The following is a 23,381-nucleotide window of genomic DNA, read 5'->3' as shown; positions in this document are numbered from 1 at the left end:
TATAGCCACAATTCACCCTTCTCCCTCTTTTCTCTTCCCCAGTTTAATCAGTGTTCCTCTCTCCCCTAGAACAGTTTTGTGGAACTCCATCCTATTGCCCACTATCTTTTATTAATTCATTTCCTACTTGATGTGTAATAAGGTGTCAATTCTTAAGATTAGTTAGAGGCTTCATAGGGGGAAAATCAGTTTTTCTGGGTAATAAATCCGTTGTGGCTGCCAGAGTCCTGATGTTATCATATCTTTAGAAATATTCTGAGAATCCAAACTTGCTTACACTTGGCTTTGTCCTTACCTCGCCTTCACTTTCTTCAGAGGATTGTCTTCTCTTCCTGACCACTCAATAGAGCTTTACTCTCCCTCCTTTGAAAGTTTTCTTTTTAATAATTTAACACTCAGACATTTAGACGTGAGTGTTATGATTGAAACACAGGCTTTAGACAAATTTAGGTCTGAATTTCCACTCCACCTCTTGTCACACTAGACCAGTAAAAATCTGTAATTCTTCATTTTTTTTCATTTGTACAGCGGGACTTAGAAAATGCCTACTTAATAAGGTTCTTGTGAGAATCACATGAGATGTTTAAAAAGTGCTTCAAACAAGGCTAACATAAAAGTGAACACAGTTATCATGATTAAAATGCTTAATTCTAGAATAAGCGCTGGCTATCCTTGAATGAAAATACAATATTATGCCATGTGTCCTCAGTAGGGAAGATATTTTGTAACAGTTTAACTTTAACCATGTCCACCTACCTTTCCTTGTCCTGCCTTTACTGAGGCTAAAGAATAGATGTGTCCTGGTAATGCACAGGGTCCTTATTGCATCTTATTTTTGAAAAATCAACACAACTTTTCAAAAACATTTCAATTGGATCTCAAGGTAAGATTTAAGGATTGAGGGAAAATTGATCTCAACTCCTACTATTGACTGATGCCCTGTTGCAGTGATATGCCTGAGGGATGAAAGGAGGGACCAGCGTGAATTTATGCTTCTTTTCTCTCCTTTACAGATTTTCCAATTAGAAGGCTCCATAAGAGCAGGGACCATATCTTCCTCGGTAGGTTCTCCCTAAATCTTTGTCAAATGACTGAATTCACATTTTTGTGGGCATTAATTTATCAAATCAGATTCTAGGTGGAGAGAAAAGCATTAAGAGAGTGAGCGCTTTGGTGGGAAGGGTTGCTCTGAGTCACGTTGAGATACCGCCCTCAGCCCAGAGGGAGCGAGCACCCCAGACTCCACTTTACAAAATGACCGTGGTGATCTGAATTCTGAATCCACAGGGACTTCCCCTCACTCGTCCTGCTCTGGTGATGCTTTCTGAATTTGCTCTGCTCTGTCTTCCCTGCTGCCTCTGGCTCTAGCCCTCACTCCAGGTCTGGTTCCTGGTTTTCCTGCCCCTCCCACCACTTGCCCTCAGCTTGAGCCTTTAGTCTCATCTGTCTCTGCCCTCTGGGCTCAGCGCGGCTCATGCCCGCTGCCTGGCCAGATCCTTCTGGCTGAGACTGTCTGCACTGAAGGCCCAGTGAGAGCCAGGAAGGAGAGCGCGCAGCACTGCCAGGTACCTTTCCCGGCTCTGCCCTGAAGGGTCTGCTTTAATGGGAAGAAAAAAAAGGAAAGAAAGAAAAGGAGAATTTCAGAACTGAGGCTCTGCCTGGGGAAGGTTGGGTCTGTGCAAAATGCTAACATGTGCAATATGCAAATTCCAGGCACCCTGAGAGAGAGCAAGAGCCTTCATAGGAGTGCAGGGTCACAAGGAACACAGACAAGGGAGGCAGAAGGTCATAAAGACAAATGTTACTTAGTTTTTATGGTTTCATCATAGCTGGCTACTAGGTAACAACTGAAAGTTCACTTTAATTTGCATTAAGTAGCCCACATGTGCCGGGCCCATGTGAGGGCTGGGACACAGAGATACGGCGCTGTCCTGGCCCTTGAGGAGTCAGGCACAGGCTAGTGGGGTACAAGACCAATAAACAGATGATGTCGGTGTCATCCTTGACTCCCACCTGATTCATCAGGAAAGGCTGTCAATTCCATCTTCAAAAAGTATTTGGTTCTCACCTCTTCTGCTACCCCACCAACTCTAAGCCACCAACCTCTCACCCAGAGGGCAGCAACAGCCTCTTGCTAGATCTTCCTGACTCTGTCCTTGCCCATTTCGAGCTCTTGTCAACACAGTGGCCAGCGCACAACATCCTCTGCCTCAAACCCTCAAGTAGCTTCCCATCGCACTCAGACTAAAGCCCAAGTCTTCACAATGGCCTAAAAATCCCAAGATGACCTGGGCCCTGTTTGGTTTCATCTTGGCCTCCTCTGCTCCTCCTCCCTGTTCTCAAAGATCCCAGGCACACCCCTGCCCTAGGGGCCCCGCACTTGCTGTACCCTCAGCCCTTCCTCACATCTCACCTTCTCAAAGGGGCCACCCCGCCACCCTACTGAAAATCACCCCTTCTCCCCAGGCCCCCACCCCAGCCGGCCCAGCTCAGTTGTTGCATTTTTTCCATAACACTGAGCACCCTCTGTCGTGCAATATGATTTATTCTTTATTGCATTCATTGTTTATTGTCAGTCCCTCCTTTGTCTATTTTGCTCACTGTTGGATCCCCAGTGACTAGCATAATGCCTGGGGCACAGCAGGTATTTAATGAATATTTGTGGAACGAATTAAATAAATGACTATGATGTTAAGAGGGTGGTATGCACAAGGCACTAAAAGGACACAGAGTAGGGTTCACTGTGGAGGAAGCTTAGGGAAGACTTTTTTTTTAGGGCAAGATGCTGGAGATTCTAAATGCAAATATATTCATTAAGTAGTTCATGTTTTATAAGTCAATAACATCCAGATAACAATACCCAGTGCCAGCATTCTGTTAAATCAATGTTAAAAATATGCTGAACTAGAAAAACCACCTCCTTGTTTTGCCCCCCAGGCAGTTTCAGTCTTATTTCTTTTTTCATATTATTTAGTCTATTAGAGGGTTTCACTGGAGCTTAGGTCAAAAGGAAGCTAGAGATTTTCTAGTGGGAAACTGCTGCCCACTGCTGGGAGATTTCCCACTAAACCCTTCAGTGCTGAGCACATATTTACTCAGGATTTCAAACGTCATTTTGCATGCTATTAAAACAGTCGACAGAGTAAGAAGCCAAATTATTTCCTTAATTGACATCCTGTCCTGGGATTTGATTTTCTCTGTGGCATTGGCTTTTCTCCTGCCCAGGCCATTTACAAGTAGTGCTCACGTCGCCAGCACTTTTCTTTCTTCCCAGCACAGATTCACCTGGCTGGAGCCAGCATTCACAGTGGTCGGAGTCCAGAGTGAGAGCTAACAAGGGTTTTGGGCTGAAAACAAGGAGAGCTCAGCCGCCAGTTTAACTGGTGTCTTTGGCTGGACAACAACTTTTCTTAGTTATCTGATCTTTAAAATGAGTTTAAGAATTCAACTTGGTGATGACTCAGTCACTAACCCTTTCTAAGCCTTAGTCATCAGATATATAAAATAGCATGAACAATGGCAACACTGTAGAGAAGTTGTTAGAAATAATACAGTATTTGGAAATGCCAATTAAAGGCCTAAATAGATCGACCTAGTGGTACACATATTAACGGGAACTCAGACTCTTCTCAGTGATACACCCCCAACTAGTGACCACAAAGTGCAGTGTGGTGGTTCTGCTCAAGAACTCTTTATGTAATAACAGTAACACTCCTACAAGTAATTAAGCATTTATTAGCAAATTCTTTGTTTACTAAGTAAGAGTTTGATGGGCATGAAACACACACCTGGCGGGTAGAGCGATGCAAAAGTAGAAGAGTCAGATCCCATGCAATACAAAGTGTTGACTAGTACTGAGAGAAATGCATCAAGGTAGATATTGAAACAGTGTATGAGTTCACCAAAGACAATTTCTCCTACTTCCCCATTTGCCAGGGAGCTTGACCTTAAGATAGTCTCAAGGTCATTTGGGACAAGGATGCCATGAGGGGAAGGTGAAATAATGACAAGGACCATAACAACTACTGCAATAAGAGCTAACGTGTGTTGAGCCCTCATTATGTTCTAGACAGTATGCAAAGTGCTTTCATATGCATCAACTCACTTTGCCCTCACAGTAATTAGGTGCCATTAATCTCCATTTTATAGAAGAAATAAATTCAAGAAGCTCGACAGTTTTGCTAGGTTATAGTTAGTAAGTAGCAGAGGTGGGACACACACCCTCCATCTAACTGACTCCCCTTGCACTAAGTCAACACACTAAATGAGTGGAATCATCCACCGTGGCAAAAGGAAACTTCCATCTGTTTGGTCACGATTACCTAGGTCCATGTTTACTTGTTTCCATGTGACTTTGATTAACATTGAGGTTCTTGGCCTGTGCCTGGAAACCTAATGTTGACTGGAATTGCCAGGTCTCCCCATGGACAGGTGAACAGCTTTCTCTCTTAAATACATGCAATCTAGTCCCAAGAGAGGCTAAAACAGCTCAATTTTAGCCAGTGTTTTTCAGAGTTGAGGTTTTTTTCATGCATTCATTTAGTCTGCAAAGATTTCTCAAGGACTTACTCTGTGCCAGACACTATTTTTGGGCCCTGGGGAGGCAGCAGAGAAGCTGCCCTCGTGGAGATTGCACTATTCATTACTTACCATGGTGCCAGTGTATTCTTCCAGTTTGGCCTCTGAAATGGCCTTTTTGTGGTGGAGGAAAAGGTCTCGGAGGAAGTTCTGTGGAACCAAGAGAAGAGTCATGTTTTAAATAGTGAGAAAATAAACTGCAAATGTCTCAAGAGACCTTATTTTAAAAATTGTGGTTGTTTGTCTCAAGGAGAAAATAAAATGCTTTTAGCAAGCAATAAATCCAAGAATGAAGGGCTGTCCTGGGAGCTCATGGAACCCAGGAAATAGCTCCAGGCATGAAGAAAAGTATCATAAATGCTCAATTATGCCTCTTTCCTGGAGAGGGCAGTGTAACCTGGACTTTCTAAACCTTTTAAACATACATACATCTTTTTAAAGTAACAAATTCAAATCCATGTTTCTTGGGCCCATGGAAATCAAACCCATGATATGGGTATGTCAAATTCCCAATGATGAATAAATCCACCCTTTATCCATTGACAATTCCCAGTGACACTTACACAAAGTTCAGCAGCTGATATAAAGCCACTACTGTCAGCATCATATTTGCGCCAAATCTGAAATAGCAAAAGTCATTAATCTGTTTATCCTCAAATAATTTGGAATTGATTTATGCTAGTGTCTACTATGGTTCAGCATCTGAGAACAATATTTAATGGGATACAAATAAGACTTTTCATAGGAAATTTTAGGCTTTCTTGGTGACAGCAATTGTTTGGGCAGAATTTACAGGAAATGGATTGCTGCAGTCACTTGGAGCCACTTAAAAGGACCACAATGCTTTCATTAAACGAGTTCTTTGGGAATGCTCAAAATGGAAAGATAATAAGGGATGGACTTCAATTTTGGGGCAATTTGGCAAACTAAGAAAATTTCTCTGTACTATAAATACCTTAAAATGCAGGATACTACAAAATCACCTCTTTAAATATATATTAATAGCTGAACTGGCAAGAAAGTGAGAGGACTTCTAAGAGACCTAACATGATAGGAAAGCACAAACCTGAGAGGTAATGTAGGAAACCAAAGCCTGTCCCAGGTGTAGCTGCTGTTCTCTGGCAACATAGCCTGCAGCTTTGTCAGAAAACTGCACACATGGTAGACAGGAGACAAATTCTGGGACCCAGGCAATGTGGGAAATCAGATTGAGATACCTGTTTAAAACTAAAACTCCAAATAGCAACACCTTAGTGAAAGGATGAACTTTAAAAAAATTACACTGCAGAAAAGTCCACTAAGGAATCTTGCCTGTGTGACTTTGGCTCTGGTGATGAAGAGGATAAAATACCTCTGATAATTCCCAGTGGCATGCCATCCCTCTCAATGATCTGAGGCCAGCATTTATCCAGCCAAAGATACAATTACTGAACTGGAAGACAGAACAGCTGAAAATCTACAAGGAAAGCACTGGACTGCATTCTTTAATAAATGCTGTTACTCTGACCACCTCTCATTATTCCATGGACAAGCCTTACTTCAATTGGCAAGCTCCCTAACTCCTGTACAAAATGAAAAGTGCACTAAGTATTATTTTTTTTTTAGTTGACAGATTTTTCCATAGATCCTAAATAGGTTGCTTATGTTACCAACTACAGGGACCTTAGTTCTAAACCACAATCAGGATTCTCAACACGGATCATGCAGGGATAGTGGGAGGTGTTGACATTTAGTGATATTTAGTAAGAAGAATTCAGAAACATCATTCCTTTCAGTCTTGGTCATTCTCATCTGAATTTAGCCAAATTTACAAAATCAACAAGATAAGTGAGATTTATATTCTAACTTTTATTGTGTGAATATACCAAAATTATAAGAATTTCAAATAATAAAAAATTTTACACACCTTTTTAATGCTATTCTCCAATTTCCATCTAAATTATTTTATAGTTTTACTACAGCTGAGCCATTGAAGGGCCAGAGATTTTTATATGAATATTCAGCAAGCCTAACTTTAAAGAATGACAGCAAAGTAAAGAGACTTTCAGACAAATAAAAGTGGAGTTTACTAGCAACAGACTCTTGGTAAAAGTTATACTCTAGAAGTGTGGTCCCAAACCCCTGGGCCTCGTAATAGTACCAGTCCATGGCCTGTTAGGAAATGCGCTGCATGGCAGGAGGTGATTGGCCAGCAAGGGAGGGAAGATTCATCTATATTTACAGTGGCTCCCCATCTCTTGCATCACCACCTGAGCTCCACCTCCTGACAGATCAGCGGCTGCATTACATTCTCATAGGAGAACGAACCAAAAGGAAATTATGAGATTATGGATTAGAGTGGACATAAACAACACACTTCAGGTGTCACTGTCTCCCATCACCCCCAGATGGGACCATCTGGTTGCAGGAAAACAAGCTCAAGGCTCCCACTGAGTCTGCATTATGGTGAGTTATACAATGATTTCATTATATATTACAATGTATTAATAATAGAAATAAAGTGCACAATAAATGTAATGCACTTGAATCATGCCAAAACCATCCCCCTGCCCTGGTCCATAGAAAAATTGTCTTCCATGAAACTGGTCCCTGGTGCAAAAAAGGTTGGAGACTGCTCCTCTGGGAAGAATGAGCAACACAAAGAAGGAAATCTAAGATACAAAAAGGAAGACAAACAAAGACAATGGTGGCAATGTAACATGCAGTGACATGTGGGCAAATTGAAACAAATCAATGACTACATAAAATTTGTGGGACTAAAGAAAAAAAAGATAGAACTAATATCCTAGACAATAATGGCAGATGAGCTGGAAGGTGTGTGTTAGGAGTTATAGTGTGCTAACATCCTGTGGTTCAGAGGAAAAGTAAAGACATTAACTTAGAATTTCTCAAAATATATAGAATATAATAGGTTATAACAAATTTAATTTTAAAAAGAAAATTCAAGAATCCACAATGATATTTTTTTAAAAAATGGGTAGAATAAGGGAAAGTTCTTCTTTACTGAATAAAAGGACAAACCAGAAAGGAGGGGAAAATGGAATATATTTTTAAAAAAGATAGGAAGTCTCCTTAGTGCCATTTGCTTTTACAATTTCTCAAGATTATTCAAGATTACACAAGGCCTAACATTTTAATACTTTTTTCTGATAATATTATAAAAGTAAATCTTGTGCATTGTAAAAAATTAATGAGATACAAAAACAAGAAATTTATAATCTCCAGAAATTCCTACCCCAGAGATAATTACTAATTGGTTCTCTGTGCTTCCTTTCCCTCATGTTTCTATAACATACACTACAAAACTGCATTGGAAGTCACATTGTACACTTTTGTGGTATATTTATGATTTTCATTTAAGATATTCTGTGAGCATTTTTAAACATAATTAAAATCATTTTTAAAATGTCATTGAAATAACTGATTATATCCATAAGGTAGATTCCTGGAGAAGTGGAATATTAAGTCAAAGGGTAAAGATTTAAAAAAAAAAAAAAAACTCTGGGTAACAAAATTTTAAAGGATCCTTATTGAATTTTTGCCACATTATTTTCTATAAAATTATTCCACAGTGCATGCCCACCAACAGGACATCAGCCACAATCTCCAGGCCTCCTTGTTTGCACTGCACATTTTTGTTCATTCTCCTAAAATCTTTATTACTTTGATTGATAAAAAAATGTATTCTTTTAATTTGCATTTCTTGAGTTGCTGGCACATATTTATTGTCCATTCAAATTTCTTCTGTGAATTGCCTTGCATGTGCATGCCCAATTTTACATGAAAGTACACAAAATAGCACAAAGGATGTTAAGTTATTATTGCCTAAGTGAGGACATGGTAACTATTTCAGGAGTGGGGTCCTGGATGCAGTGGCTGTCTTAAATCAGCTGCTCTAGCCTTGGAGAAGCACTGATCTGCCCTTCCCTGGTCATTTTTCACCAACAGAGTGGTAACACCTGGAGGCTGTGAGAGGCGTATCTCAGAGGGAAAGAGCCCAGAGGCCCATTGATTCTGCCTAAAGAGCTTTTACTCAAGCCCAGTGATTGCAGATAGAAGGCCCATTGGCTGGATCAACAGGCTAATAAGTTATATTTTTACTGTACCATCCTTTCAAAACTAGAATTAGTTGCCAACACTTAAAAATAGGTAGATGTGGTGAAAAAGGAACACTTATACACTTTTGGGGGGACTGTAAATTAGTACAACCTCTGTGGAAAACAGTATGAAGAGTCCTCAAAAAACTAAAAATAGAACTACTATTCAATCCAACAATCCCACTACTGGGTATCTACCCAAAGGAAAAAGTGTCATTATATCAAAAAGATACCTGTACCAAATGTTTATTGCAGCATAATTCATAGTTGCAAAGATATGGAGTCAACCTAAGTGCCCATCAATTGATGAGTAAATAAAGAAATTGTGTTATATGTATACACACACACACACACACACACACACGCACACACACACACCTTGAAGTAATACTCAGCCATAAAAAGGAATGAAATAATGTTATTTGCAGCAACTTGGATGGAACTGGAGAACATTATCCTAAGTAAAGTATCTCAGGAATGGAAAACTAAACACCATATGTTTTCACTAATGAGTGAGAGCTAAACGAGGGGTACACATGGTCATAAGGTGGTGTAAAGCACATTGGAAACTAAGAACGGGGGAGGGTGGGAGATGGATGAAGGATAAAAACTTATCTATTGGGTCCAATGTACACTATTCTGGTGACAAGCACACTAAAAGCTCTGACTTCAACATTATATAATTTATCCATGTAACAAGAATACTTGTACCTCCTAATATTTTGAAATAAAAATAATTTTTTTAAAAAAGTAGATAGTTTGACATGGAGTCTAGATTTCTAGAAAGAAGTCTCCAAAGACAACAGTTCAGTGAAGTTCCACAGGGCTATCAGCTTCAGATGGGGCATGAGCTCTCCAGTTTCCACAGTCCCCCACCTTTACCCCCAACCCCCTGCATTCCAATTTTCAGCATACCTGCCTGGCTAAGGCTTCCTCTGCCAGCCAGGGAGCAGCCCAGGCCAGCACTAAGCATACTGGGGCTTGGAGCCGAAGTCCTGGCTCATCACTAAGGATTTCTTTGCTTGGTCTTGTCACCTGTGCTCGGCTCTCCCTGGGGAACTGGGCTGGAGTGGTGACAGCAAGAGCAGGTGGCTAAGATCCTGGCCTCCTCTCAACCCTCTTTCTCCATAGAGACACAAGCAAACACTCACCTGCATAAACTCCACACTGCTGTCCAAGGGAGTTTCCCGGCGAAAGAGCAGAAGAAAGTTTTCATCCTCAGACAAGAACATACCGGCAAGCTAAAGGAACAGGAAGACTAGCAGTCAGGGGTGCTAGCCAGGGTCCATTTAAGGAGTGTTCCCTGGGCAAAAGGTACAGTGGTACATATTATAGGGTAGAAGGGCTCAGATCTCTCAGTCTGGAGAGCCTAGCTTGCAGTTCTGTGCTCTTAAATGCCATTCTTCGATTCACCGATTCTTTCAAAAACTATCACATTCCTACTAGGTATAAAACATTGTGAGTATCTGCCTTCCATGAGCTTACAACCCAAAATAATGATGATAATAATATTAATAGGAATAATAAATTTGTTAAGTACTTAATATGTTCTAGGCTTAATATGTTCTAAGTACTTAATATATTCTTAGAACTTTCAACATTAAATGAATTTAATTATTTAATGATAGAAAATAAAAGTAGCAAATAATGCTTACATATGTTAACTCATTTAATCCTAACAACAACCTATAGGATACACTACATAACATTACAACTATTTTCTAGTTAAGGAAACTGGGCTACGCAGAGATAAGGAATTTGCCAAAGTTGTGCAATTAGCATCTGGTAAAGTCAGGACCTCAACTTGGCAATCCCAAGCCTACACTTTTAATTACTTTTGCTGGTGAGATGCTATATAGACACAGTACTTCAGTGTCATATGCAAAAGCAGCAGTGACTGCTGTCTGGCTTGATTCTTGAGTGTTAGCTATGATTTATATTCTTTCACATTAATGCCTATATGATACTGTTAATACAATAGTTGATTCAAGTGTGACAGATTCAACCAATCAGCTTTCTATATGAGCACCAGTTTGACTGATTTACTTCACTCACTCCCATGAACAAAGGTAACAGCTTCTTCCCCTACATGATTTTTATAATACTTATTTCAGCACATATGCAGGTTTGGCTGAGTTCATTGCCAAACCTAGGGCATTGCCTTGTATATTGTCTTCTTTCTGAGTAGTTCCCATAAACAATGGTCATTTCTTCTGTAACTGAGTCGTTATCTCAGCATCTTATAAAATGCCACAGGATGAGTCCACAGCAAATGCTCTTGGTGGGTGTTAGGCATGATTAGTTCACAGTTCACATTCACAGTCTCCAACTGTCAGCTCAAGGACACATCACATCATGCTAATAATAACTGTCATATATTGAGTACCTACTACGTGGCAGGTACTAACAAGGTATTTTTCATTTATCGTTTCATTAACTTCTCACACTAATTCTTCGGGATGAGTATAAACATTCCCCTTTTACCAACAAAAGACAGCACAATGCAATGTGTAAGTGATAGGCTTTAAAGTGGATCCAAATTCCTTCTCCATTACTTACTAATTATGTGAGCTTGGGCAATTTAATTGATATTTCCATATCTCCATTTCCTCATTTGGAAAATGAGGATAATAATATTGATATTCTAGTGCTTATGTAAAGGCTGAAAGTATAATGAGCCAATGTTTATAAACCATTTAGCTAAGTACCTGGTACATATTAAATAGTCAATAAATGATAACTGCCATGTTGGTGAAGATGATAAAATTGAGGCTCAGAGAAATTAAGTAACTTGCCCAGTTTCATATTCCACTATATTGACTTTATGCTTTTCCCACTAACCCACACAAGGCCAATTAGAACTGGAAACTGCTCTTCAGAACTAAGCAGTGTTTTTTCATATAAGGGTGGCACAGGATTAAAAAAAAACAATTAAAATGCCATTTACTTATGCCAGGTCTTTAGAATCCACTGTCTTCAATTTTGCTTGGAATGGCACAGAGGAATCCTGGACAAATCAGATATACAGATAATCCCCAAACCTCACTTTGGCTTTTTGTTATGGTCTTTTCCCCATGTTTTATTTTGCTAGAGCATCTAAAAATGTGTCAAGGTGGGCTGATTTTTGTGTCACAACTACCTGTAATTGGAATAAGTGAAATGGCCAGTGGTGCAGCAGGAACTATAGGGGAAACAGAAGACTGCATTGTAATTAACATACAGATGTTCTTCCCAAGAACTCAGAGATTTTAAATTTTTAACTGAAAAGTCAAGCTCTTCTGGGCCCCTAGTTTGCTATAACCAATTCTCTGAATAGATTATAACGCTTATTTCAGCACAGAAGACCGTGCTGCTCCTTAGACTCACAGGCTCATGAGGTTTTAAGCAGCCTTGGGAACAACCCAGTCCTGCACCTTCAGCTTCTCTACAAACAACAAGCTCAAAGATGCTACTGTGCAGAGCTCCATGACAAAATGGCTGGCCAATTGCTCAGGAATGTCTACCTGTTATTAGTGAGATAACAGCACAGTTTTCAGTTATTTATTATGTTTCACTCATTCATTAATTAGGTCAAGAAATATTTCTTTAGCACCACTATGTGCTGTGCTCCATTCTGTGGGCTGGAGACTACAATGTGAACTTGTAGCCATGAATATTTTGTTTGTTACACCTAGCTCAATGCTCGAACTTAACTTATCTGTTGATGGATACACAGATACTTTTACATCAATGATAATAAGAATTGTTGGTTATATATATAACTTTGCCTTTGAGCAAAAATTTTGGAAACAGTTACACTTAAAAACCTAGAGTTTAATTTATTAATTTTCTGAAAAGGCAGCCTCCTGGTGAACACGTCCACTTTTTATTGAGAGACATTATCTTCACATATTAACGTAACTCCCTGAAGAAATTGCGCTAGTATTTTCTTCAATAATATTGACTGTCCACGTATGGTAGCATCAAGAGACTAGCTCTTCAAGTATCAGGTAACATGTCTAACAGGTAATTTTCATGAAAAAAATAAACATTTTTGTTTCATATTAGCTCATTTTTATGTATAGATTCATACCTATATAGTATGCACCTATATGGATTCATACCTATAAGTGGGGTTACACTTAAGCCACTGCCACTTATTTGGCCATATCATGCTCAAAAAGTAACAGTTTTCTCATTGGCAAAATACAGATAAAGTTTCATGCCTATCTTCTTAACTACTGTGGGAATACAATAGCAAAATATATGTGGAAATGCTTTCTAAACTATAAACATTTTTTGTAACTGGAAGGAGGAATGATCAGGTAGAAAGTACACCATCCAAAGCACTGCATGCTTAACACAGTTGCTTGCCTTAGTAGGTGCTCAGTAAAAGTCAGTTGAGTGGAAGTAAAGGTAGCTATTGTCTGTTTTGTTTTTAATGATCTTCAGGAATAGATCTGGGAACTCATACTGAAGTTTAAACTAACATATTGTCAGTAAGTTTTTCCTTGCATCTAAGCTCAATTTGAACAGGACACTTGTACAAAGAGACAAATGTGGGATCAAGTGACTGAAAGGCCTCCATCATCTCAATTCCCCAAATTTGAAATAGGTACAAATACTGATTGACCTAGATAAAATGATGAAAGAATTGCCCACTCTTTGTTATTAAACGGATGAAAAAGGAGAGAGGTGATTACTTCAAAAATGTTCCCTAGGCCAACTGCCTTGCAGAAAGCTCTAATTTCCCAATGAAATATAAGATTTTCATTGTCTTTCAAAGGAAATTACAGCCCAACAAAGTAAAGTCAAGAATAAAACAGTCAAGAAAGGTACAGCCACAAAAGATACAGTAATGAAAGGTACCTCTTTCATCTGTATGTGACCATCTTTAGAGACATGTTGGTTAGTCATAAATTGCTGTTTCACCTTCTGCACATTTTCTTCCATGACTGCATCCTGCAATGGTCCAAATACAGCCATATTAAAGCCACTGGGATCCCAAAAATATAGTTAGGATAACAAATATTCAAAGCACACAGCCTGATGCTCATGTTATTCTAACCTGGAAAGCAGGTTCCTTGGCCATTTAAAGTGACCCTACCCTTTTGTAGAAGAGACGGCAGGTTGGAGATTTCTTGAGCAACCAACCACTAATCAGAATCTTGACTAGGTAAAATTTATAGTTGGCAAGTTACTAAAATATTGATGAAAAGAAGCTTAGAAACTAGAGTGCTGAAAGAACAAATTTGAACATTGTCATATATTTGGTTGCGACAAAAGACTGCACTGTAATTAATATACAGATGTTCTTCTCAAGAAGTCAGAGATTTTAAATTTTTAACTGAAAATTCAAGTTCTTCTGGGCCCCCAGGTTGCTATAGCCAATTCTCTTAATAGTTTCTTGTATTCTCTGAGGAAACAATAATGAGAAGGGGGAAATAATTAAAGAGGAGACCAAAGTAATAAAGTAATTGTTGAGTTACCAAAAATGTCACAATTCCTTTCCATGTCTAACCTTTCCTACACATTAAATTATCTTCTTTAGTGGATTTCAGGGTTATTACAGGAAAGGTGACATATATAATCAACAATAAAGAACGAATGCTGACGCAGCAGTTGAGAGGCATAGATGATCCCAAACAGTACCTGATTCCAAGATTCCAGACTTGCTGGAATTCATGCTGAAGTAATTCTCCCTAATAGTACCACACTATCCCTGGTCTCAAGCTCCCCAGCTGTGGGTTAGAAGGGCTGAGAAGAGATGACCCTGTTGACTGACTATCATCCCTGCTGGTGTTGGGGGGTGGGGGGAACTCTGAGCTTCCAGGAGATTCTGGACACATCACTCATGCATGCATGTGCAGGACAGTTCTCTGGGTGGCCTTAGACCGACCCAGTTCTTCCCCCTTTCTCAGTTGTAATTCTCAACCATAAAGTGTGTTGGGAATGCAACATCTTGAGATAAGGAAGAATTTGCTGGAACAATCCAGGCTCTGTTTCAGTCCCTCCTAGGGCAAGATGTCCTAAAACATTTTAGCCCAGTGTGATATGTTGCCCTTAGGTATAAAACCCAGGGAAGACTGCTTTCTATCAAGCACCTACCACGTGCCACACACAGTTCTGGCCCCTGGTGACATGATGGTCAGCAAAACTATCATAGGCTGGGGGAAGACATCTTTGTCATGCCTCCCTTTCCACTGGGGTCTCTCCCTAATGGGCTACAAAAAAAGTGAATAAGTGTCAGAAAGGAAAATGCAGTGGAGAATTAATAGCTACCTACATCTAATTTACAAAAAAAAGAAAAAAGAGCAGGTAAATAAACATTTTTGGAGTACAGCTTCTCACATGGAAATTCTACTTTACCACTGTCCCACCACTGGCTGGGGAAATGTCTCAGATTTTTTGTAGTCCTGACTTGGAGGAGCTGTCAGTCTTGCCCTTTCCTCCTTAGGCCGTCATCTCTCCAGTTGACCTTTTATACGTGACAAATATTTTCCAGGAAGTAGAAAATCTAGTAGAAGAGTAACACAAACTGTCTACCTTGTATATCTTAACATATGAAAAGAAGAATATTCCAACTCATGATAATTTTATTTATTGATGCATAATAAATCAAAGTATATGCTTCCTTCAGATCAGTCTTGGTGATTTGGAAGCAAAAGACCAAAGGAGAAAAAAATCAGAGAATGTTTAGCACCACTTTCTAAGGATCTGAGACACTGCCCTTTCATCTTACTGAGGAAGAAACAGACCAGAAGGGTGAAGCACATGGATATTGGCAGAACATGAAACCAGCACTTTTGTTATCTGGTACAGTGCACTTTCCACCACACCTTGCTGTTGCTTCAGATGAAGGAGATAGCACCTAGTAGAGTTATTAAAGTCCAACACTAAGTGGTTTGTAAATGAGATTGTTCAAACAAAATGCAAGGAGAGCTTGATGACTTGCTTTGGGATTTTTTCAGGATAGGTTTTGGCAATTAGTTATGTAAGAGGATCCTTTAAATATTACAAGACCCTGAAGGTTTGAAAGCCAATTCTCGGAGAGGCCAAAGAGAACTGTGGTCAGCCAGAGCAACTTTTGCAAGGGAAGTTCCAGGACATTATTGCAAGATCTTGACCTCTAACATTGGCATCCTATCTCACTAACTCATCGCAGGAGAAGGGGGCACAGCAAATGTTTGATTGTGGCTTATAATAGTGAGAAGAAAGATGCTCTGAGCTGAGATGATTTAAGCTATTGGATCATCTGGTTTTCCATACTTCCATGATTGGTGTGGATACCAGAAATATAGGGAACAGCCAAGTTTCCTGTTGGTCAATGGTTTGCCTCTTCCCTGTTCAACCATACACAAACTTTTGTTGGCAGTTATAAAAATGAAATTGTACCATCTTTTTTTCTACTCATCACCTTTCGCTGCAGGGGGTTAGAATAAGATAAATGGATGAAGTGCAGCTAACAGAAAGAGGCAAATGAATTAATGGCTTGTAAAGTGCCCAAATGAATACTAGATAATGAAGAATAAACTTCATTTAGAATAAATTGCAGTGAAGGTGAGTCACCTTGCAAAAAAGTAAAAGCTGTGTGAATAAGAACTAAAAATAGTATCTACATGTATAACTGTTTTTTAAAAATAAACCCAAACCACTAGCACTTGTGATTGAGAAGATATATCAATAAAATGGATGTGTGTATTCTAGCCATACCAAGGCCATCTGTTGTATGTACACATTGGTCCTGTATTTAGAAACGCAAAATGATTAAAATAAAAGGACTTGGACAGATTGACTCTGTAAACATCAGCCAAATGTACTCGCTTGATGATTATAAATGGGGAATAGTCAAGGGCATAGTTTAAAAAAAAATGAATACCTTTTTAAACGAACACACCAAATTGAAAATATGGAAAAAAAGACATTAGTGATTTGGAACCAAAATCTCAAGTGAAGACATGGGAAATAACGCCTGGATCATTTGTCTAAGATTGAGCAAGTATATTGGGTCCCTGAGGTGATCGTCTGTCCAGGGTCTGCTGCCTACCTCTGAGTAGCCTCCTTCACTCATGAGGTGGTGAGTGTGATTTAAGGCATCCTTCAAAGGCCAACCTGGCTCGGAAAACTTGCTCACATAAACTGGAAATCCCTTTGATAGATGTATTTATTTTTTAGATCTTAAAAGCTTTTTAGTATTTAAGAGAGTAAGCTTCAATTATGCTGTGTAGGATAACTCACTGGTTGGCCTGAGGCGAAGAGGGTCAAGAAGAAACATTGCAAAAACTAAGGACCCAAGAAGACGCCACATCACCGTAAGAACATATAAGTGGATGGTTTTGCAACTAAAAAACACTTTTCACTTGTGTTCTCTTATTGGTCTTCATTGTGAAACAGGTAGGTCAAAACATTATTATTCCCATTTTATGGATAAGAAAATTGAAACGCAGGGACCTCAAATGGCATATTGCTATCACACAGCTATAGATGTGGAGCTAGGACATAAACATTGGATTTCTGTCTCCACATATAGTTGCCCTTCCCTCACAGCATGAGGCATCTTCAGAGTGGGCCTTCAGAGACAAACAGCTACATTTTTTTCCTCTGTAGGAGGTGAACAGGTACTTTGAGACTCCAGGATCTTCTGCTAACCAGGTTTCCTCATGTGACACCCCACTAACCTTAAAGAGATTAGCCTGTCTATTCTCAGCACCATGGATTGTGTGTGTTTGCATTTGGGTGTGCATGCGCCACACAGGAAAAGCATGATGTAAATCACCCGACAGGGTGGGCCTTCACTCCAAGCTTCAGCTTGATCTTTCAGATTAAGAACTTTGCCAGGACAGCAATCATTTCTTTATCTCTGGAACATAGGGTCTGTTAAATAAATAAATGATTCTTTATGATGGGCATTCCCAAAGGAAGTTAGCTAACATAGGCTATGTTGGTGTAAAATAAATGTGAAGTAAATAAGTAAATAAATGTGAAGCCAAAGAAGCAGTGGCCAGATTCTACATGCCACCTTTAGTTTGAGGACACAGAGCTTGAATTCTGAATTCTCTCCTCTTAGATATCTAAGCCCAAAGCCCATGACTATCCTTTGGACCTAAAGAAAAAGAGGCCAGGGCTCCTCAGTAGTAATTCCCCACCTGTCCTTATCTGACACTCTCAGCCTCAGCAAGTTACATATAATCTCCAAAGCACTGAAAGAGGGCCAAGGTGTGGTATAATCTGTACAACAGGGGTGCGCACACTTAGAACCTGATGCTCAGCGATGGACTGGCAAGATCTAGACCCGGTCTAGAGGCCAATTCTCAGCATTTGAAAAGAAAAGGCTTGGAAGGAATAACAGAAACAGCAAAAATGACAGCTGATGGTTCCACTAAATCAATTCCCTCAGAGGCTACAAAGAAAAGGTAATTATAAGCAGGCTGCCTCCTCTGTGAGATTGACCAGCAGGCAGCTTGCTGTTAGAAACCTCAAAATAGCTTCTTCTGAGATCTCTGTGACCCATTAATCAGCAGACGGAAGTAGAGCTATTCAGGCCTCTGAAGAACAGCTTGCTATTACTAAACTTCAGAGTGAGGGGCCGCCTGATTGTCAGGCCTCCCTGCTGCTAGCCTCTGTAACTCACTGGGCAGTACTAATCAAAAGCAGGTGTCACAAACAAATGATGACAATCCCTCAGCTGACGGGGTGTCCACTTTTGAAGTCCTGCCCTATGGTTATGGACTTACTTAGGGCATACTTACTGCCCTTCATGGGAAAAGCTCAAAATTAAAAATCATTTCCTTAATCATGGTTGTCAAGGTACCATGTATTGCCCAGCAAAGGTCCCTGCAGCCACACTCCACAGAGTAATGCCTCAGCATTTTGAACAGGATCCAATGGCAGATGATACCATTTCTGGTTAACAGTTTAAACTTATCATTCTGGCTCCAAAAGCTTTTCCCCTGCCAAGTGCTTATGACAGGTGCCTGGGGCTGCTGCCACAGCTCAGTGGGACTGGCCTGGTTATATTAGCAGGCAGTCACTGTTCCTGGAGGGACAGAAGGTGAAAAGACATACAAACTGACTTAGGGTGCTTTTAAAATGCAAGATCCTTGGCAGACCCCAAATATACTGAAATGCTTATGGGATGGGACCCAGGGCCCTGCATTTTAACAATTATGGATAATGCTTAAGCACATCAAAATCTGATTTGCACTAGGCTAAGGATTCTGAAATCTTCCAACCCCTTTTCCAGCCACAGGTACACTTGCACTGAACATAGTTGCACAGACACAGATGAGTAATCTGTTGTCTCCTTTCCTCAAAGACCTTGTGTAAGAAGGTTGATCCACAGGCCAGATCTGAGGGAGGGGCAGCTGTAGGGACAGCCAAGAGATGACATCCCTCTTTGCTCTCAGGAATGGCAGTAATGCCTCTAAGTTTAGCCAAAGCCTCAGGTGAAGACAGCTCACAGCATCCTCAGCTTAGAGCAGAGCAGACCCTTGTGTTTGAGTAGCTGTTCATCCTAACTCCTTGGCTGTAAATGAGACACTTCCATTTTCAATACTGACAGAAATTTCTCCTCTCCCTTTCTACAAATCACTAGAGCAAGGAGCCTTCTATTACAAAAAGGTGTGAGAGCTGGTGTGGTGGCTCATGCCTATAATCCCAGCACTTTGGGAGGCCAAGGTGGGAGGATTGCTTTGAACCCACGAGGGACCAGCCTGGGAAACAACGAGACCCTGTCTCTACAAAAACTTTTAAAATAAAATTAGCTGGGCACGGTGATGCACACCTGTAATCCCAGTTACTCAGAAGGCTGAGACAGGAGGATGACTTCAGCCTGAGAGTTTGAAGTGCAGTGAGCTGTGACCACACCACGGTACTCTAGGCCGGGCAACAGAGCAAGGCCCTGTCTCTAAAATAAAATAAAAATAAAAAGGTGTGAAGTTCCAAGTCTCTGGGATATAGATTTTTAGGAGTTGACCATCCAGTTTATTCCAAGTTTTTGGATAGCTTTACCTTTATCTTTTTTCTTTCCTCAAATACCCCTGTCCATGTTTGATAAGATGTCATCTGACTCACAGGTTCCTGGACTGCTATGAGACTTAGCATTTACAGATGTAAACAGGAGCCCTGCTGAGGAGACTGGAAGGGTTTCACTGTGGGCTGTTGGCATGTGACACTGGCCAGCAAAATTGAAGCAGAAGCCTCATTTGGGGGAGGCTTACTCAGCTCTACTCGTAGCTGGTATAAGTGCAGGAATGAAGGATAAAGAGAAGTGTGTGCAAATGGTCTGACCATAGGAAAGAAGGGGCTCATATCTCTGTCCTTCTCACCTGCCACTCCCTCACAGGCTGCAGAGGGCAGGGGTTGGAGGCAACAGGCAGATAAAGAGCAACAAAAGGTACAGAAAGAGAGAGAGAGATGAGAGACCAAAAAAGAGACAAGGATGAAGGGGAGGAGAAACTAGGAAGATAAATGAAGGACAAAAAGACAGATGAGACAGAGAGATAGGAAAGAGAGAGGGAAAGATAAATGAAAGACATGGAGAGAGGGGGGATCAAGAGAGAGCTTTGAGAAGAGACTGGAGATAGAAAGGAGAAACAAAGAGACAGAGAGATGGAGAAACAGATGAGAAATAGACAAGTCAGAAAGAGACAAGAAAGATGACAGAGAGGTCAGAGAGAAAGGCAAGAGACAATGGGAGATGAGACCCATGAAACATACAGATGGGAACAAAAATGAGCAGAAGAAATGAAAGAGAGAGAGAGACAGAGAAAATGAGAAGCAGACAAAGAGGGAGATCAAGAGGTCTGTGTGGCTGATGGAGGCAGATGCCAGCCCCTTCTTTTCTGAGCTAGCTTTCCCTGGCCCCCAATACTCTTCCCCTGTTCTCAGTAGAGAGCTCCTAGTTCCCCTTCCTGAGCTCTTACATGAGAATGCGATGCACTTTAATAAAATAATTGAAGTCTGAGGATAAACTAGCTCCATAATTCATTTAAATGCAACTGTCCCCAGAGTTAATCCCCCATTATACATGTCTTAATGGAGTTTTCACCAAATCGAGACCCTTCCCAGGCTAGCCTCAGCTCATGTGTCTCTGAGTTTTTTCTCTGCTTTGGTACAGAGATCTTCAAGAGTTCATCTACATCTCTCAAGGCCAGATTTACCATCAGAAAGGGACATGGACACTGGATAGATTGGCTTACATTTATATCTGGGTTCTGAGTATGTTGGTTATTTTCTGGTTTGTCATTCCCTGAGAAATCTGTAACCTCTTATAATAAAATGAATAATATAAAAAATGATTTTAAATGGTTTGTTTGTAGTTTGCTATCAAAGGAGTACTATATGTACTAAACACCCAGAACCTTAACGTGCTTAACATCTTTTCCACCTTTTTGAACAAAGTTGGCTACTTTATCTCCAGTTATAAACCAATTAACAGAAACATAACCAAGGAGACACTCAAAACCAAGTTGACTGAGTCCACAGTTAGGATCTCTGAGTGGATGACAGATGTTACACTTCAAGTCAGTGACCAGCACGTCTAATGCTACAGTGGTACTTTTTACAAAACCTGCCTAAATCCCTCCATGTTGCTAGGAGAGGGAGAAAAATTACATGCATGCAAAGAAGAAAAGAGGTCAGATGGAATTAATAGTTACAAATCAACATAAAACTTGAATGCTTGTATTTTACTGAGAGATAAATTAATGCTTAGTGTACAAATACTTACATCAGTACCCAATTTCATAAACATGTGGCGAAAGAAAGCATCAAGCTCCTTCTGGTCTATGTAACCCTTTTCTAAATGCAAAAAGATAAGCAAAAATAATAGTCACTTATGTAGAATAACATGTAACATTTAGTATTTATCTAAATTTTTAACCTCACAATTTGCAAAATCTTTGCTCTTTCAACACTGTTCTTTGTTCTTCCATAACTGCCAATATCTATCTCTAGAAGACATAGATTTGAACAGTGAAGATGTTTCAGAGTAAATGATTTATGCTGGATGTTTATATCAACATTTGGAAGAGGAAAACTATTAAGTACATAAATTTTAATAAACAAATAAACATGAGCTTTACAATAAAATTTAATCCAAGGATTTCTGAAGTTTGGAAAACTTAGCAGATGTTTAAGTATTGAATCCTAGTTTTCAGAGTTAAAAACACATCTTTTAGATATTTTCTTTATGTTTCATTTTTAGTAAAAATAAAGCAAATGCTAAATAGTTCTATTTTATTTTTAAGTAGGTTGTTTTTTTTTTTTTTTGGTGGGAAGGTCATTTTGAAAGTGGATAAAACTCATCCTCCCTTTGAGAGAGTGCAGGGGGTTGTACAAGAAAGTGACTGAGTGAAAATGAGCAGCTTTAGGGAAGACTAACTTTAGGTAGCTGAGTCTCAGCCCACAAGCCTTGAATACACATAATCATATTTGTCATTATATATATGGTATATATTTAAAAAGATCCTCATTTAGGATCTGAGAGTGAATGACACACTTTACCCTGAAAGTCAGTGACCAGCATGTCTAATGCAACAGCTGTGATTTTATTAAACCTGCCTAAAACCAACCACATACACATCCACACACACACACACACACACACACACACACACACAAAGAGAGACTGGGAAGAGGGACAAGTCTCTTCTCCCACCCTGAATTTTAACAAGGTATCTAGATGTGTAACACCAGCATACCATACATCTGTCGAGTATATTACATTAGGCATACTGTATTAACAATGCAAGTAGACAACTTTTCCTACAGGAAAGAAGAAAGTCTAGGTCCTTTCAGCAGTCTGAGCGCGAAGCTGCGACTACACCTGAGTGTGCCGGTGGCTTCCTCTACTCACCATCGGCGTCAAAGAGCTGCCAGACCTGCCAGAAGCCAGCGGCGTCCAGGCGCGTCCGAGTCGGTGCGCGGGCGCTGTCCATGGTATTGACCACGAAGACCAGGCACCAGAGCGCAAGGACCTAGACAACTTTGCTAACGACTTTTTTAAAAAGATAATTCCTGACTCCCTCGCCTGCTTCTTTCGCTCTCTGATTAGCTTTGAATACCTGTTGGCAGGGCGGGCGCAGGGGCGGCTGGCCCTGGCTTGGCCAAGCAGTTTCTCAGCTCTGACCGCGGGCTCTCGGCCAAACCAGCTGCGCGACGCCCTCCCGCTCCTGCCGCGTCGTCCCCGCCCCGCCCTGCGCGCTGTCCCGGCGGATCCGCGGGGAGCGCCTGTCTGTCTCAGCGCTGCGGGGGATTCAGGAAGAAAGGACCTGTCTCCCGGCGTCCACGGCTCACTGCCTTTGCCCTTTAACTTGTTTGTCAAACTCAAAGAAAACAACCCTCTTACGTTTGACTCACCTTCCAAACTTGTGTCTCAAGGGGTTTTCTAGGGAGAGCTGCCTCATATAAAGGGTTGGAAGAAGTGTCAGTGTTAGGGCCCTTTGGATCTGAAGATTTAGAAATGTAGTGTGAGGGGAAGGAAGGTGGCAAAGGGTGATGGTGGTGGTGGTAAGACGTTACTGTTAAGCAAGGAGTTAGTCAACAGTAAGGAGCCCTGATTGTATGTGACATACACATTGCTGTACTATTATGCCCTATAAGAACTTGCAGCTAAATAGAGGTACTGCAAGTCACTGTGGTTTAAAGTGGCATCATTAGAATGCTGAGGGATAATCAGCCAGGAAAAGAGAGTGTAGGGGGAAACATGGTTGACAACAGAGTCCT

The 23,381-nt window shown here is 40.4% G+C and overlaps 1 protein-coding gene across 2 annotated transcripts in view; it reads right to left on the bottom strand.

The window, feature by feature from the left end:
• Positions 1-22,865, bottom strand: part of SCGN (secretagogin, EF-hand calcium binding protein) — a 39,936-nt gene extending 17,071 nt beyond the window's left edge. Inside the window, exons 1-6 of one of the 2 annotated variants that reach the window (XM_045552726.1) lie at positions 22,513-22,865; positions 21,385-21,455; positions 13,524-13,616; positions 9,827-9,916; positions 5,142-5,198; positions 4,651-4,728 (exon numbers count right to left, since the gene is read on the bottom strand). In XM_045552726.1, coding sequence (XP_045408682.1) covers positions 4,651-4,728; positions 5,142-5,198; positions 9,827-9,916; positions 13,524-13,616; positions 21,385-21,455; positions 22,513-22,594 — 471 coding nt within the window. In that variant the 5' untranslated portion in view covers positions 22,595-22,865. The remainder of the gene's footprint in view (positions 1-4,650; positions 4,729-5,141; positions 5,199-9,826; positions 9,917-13,523; positions 13,617-21,384; positions 21,456-22,512) is intronic. The other variant, XM_045552727.1, reaches the window with a different exon arrangement.
• Between the last annotated feature and the right edge of the window lie 516 nt (positions 22,866-23,381).

Source organism: Lemur catta, chromosome 5 (genome assembly GCF_020740605.2).
Source record: "Lemur catta isolate mLemCat1 chromosome 5, mLemCat1.pri, whole genome shotgun sequence".
In the NCBI taxonomy this organism is placed as follows: Eukaryota; Metazoa; Chordata; class Mammalia; order Primates; family Lemuridae; genus Lemur; species Lemur catta.
The sequence above is the reverse complement of the archived record's forward strand: the minus strand, read 5'-3'. Positions and strand labels throughout refer to the sequence as shown.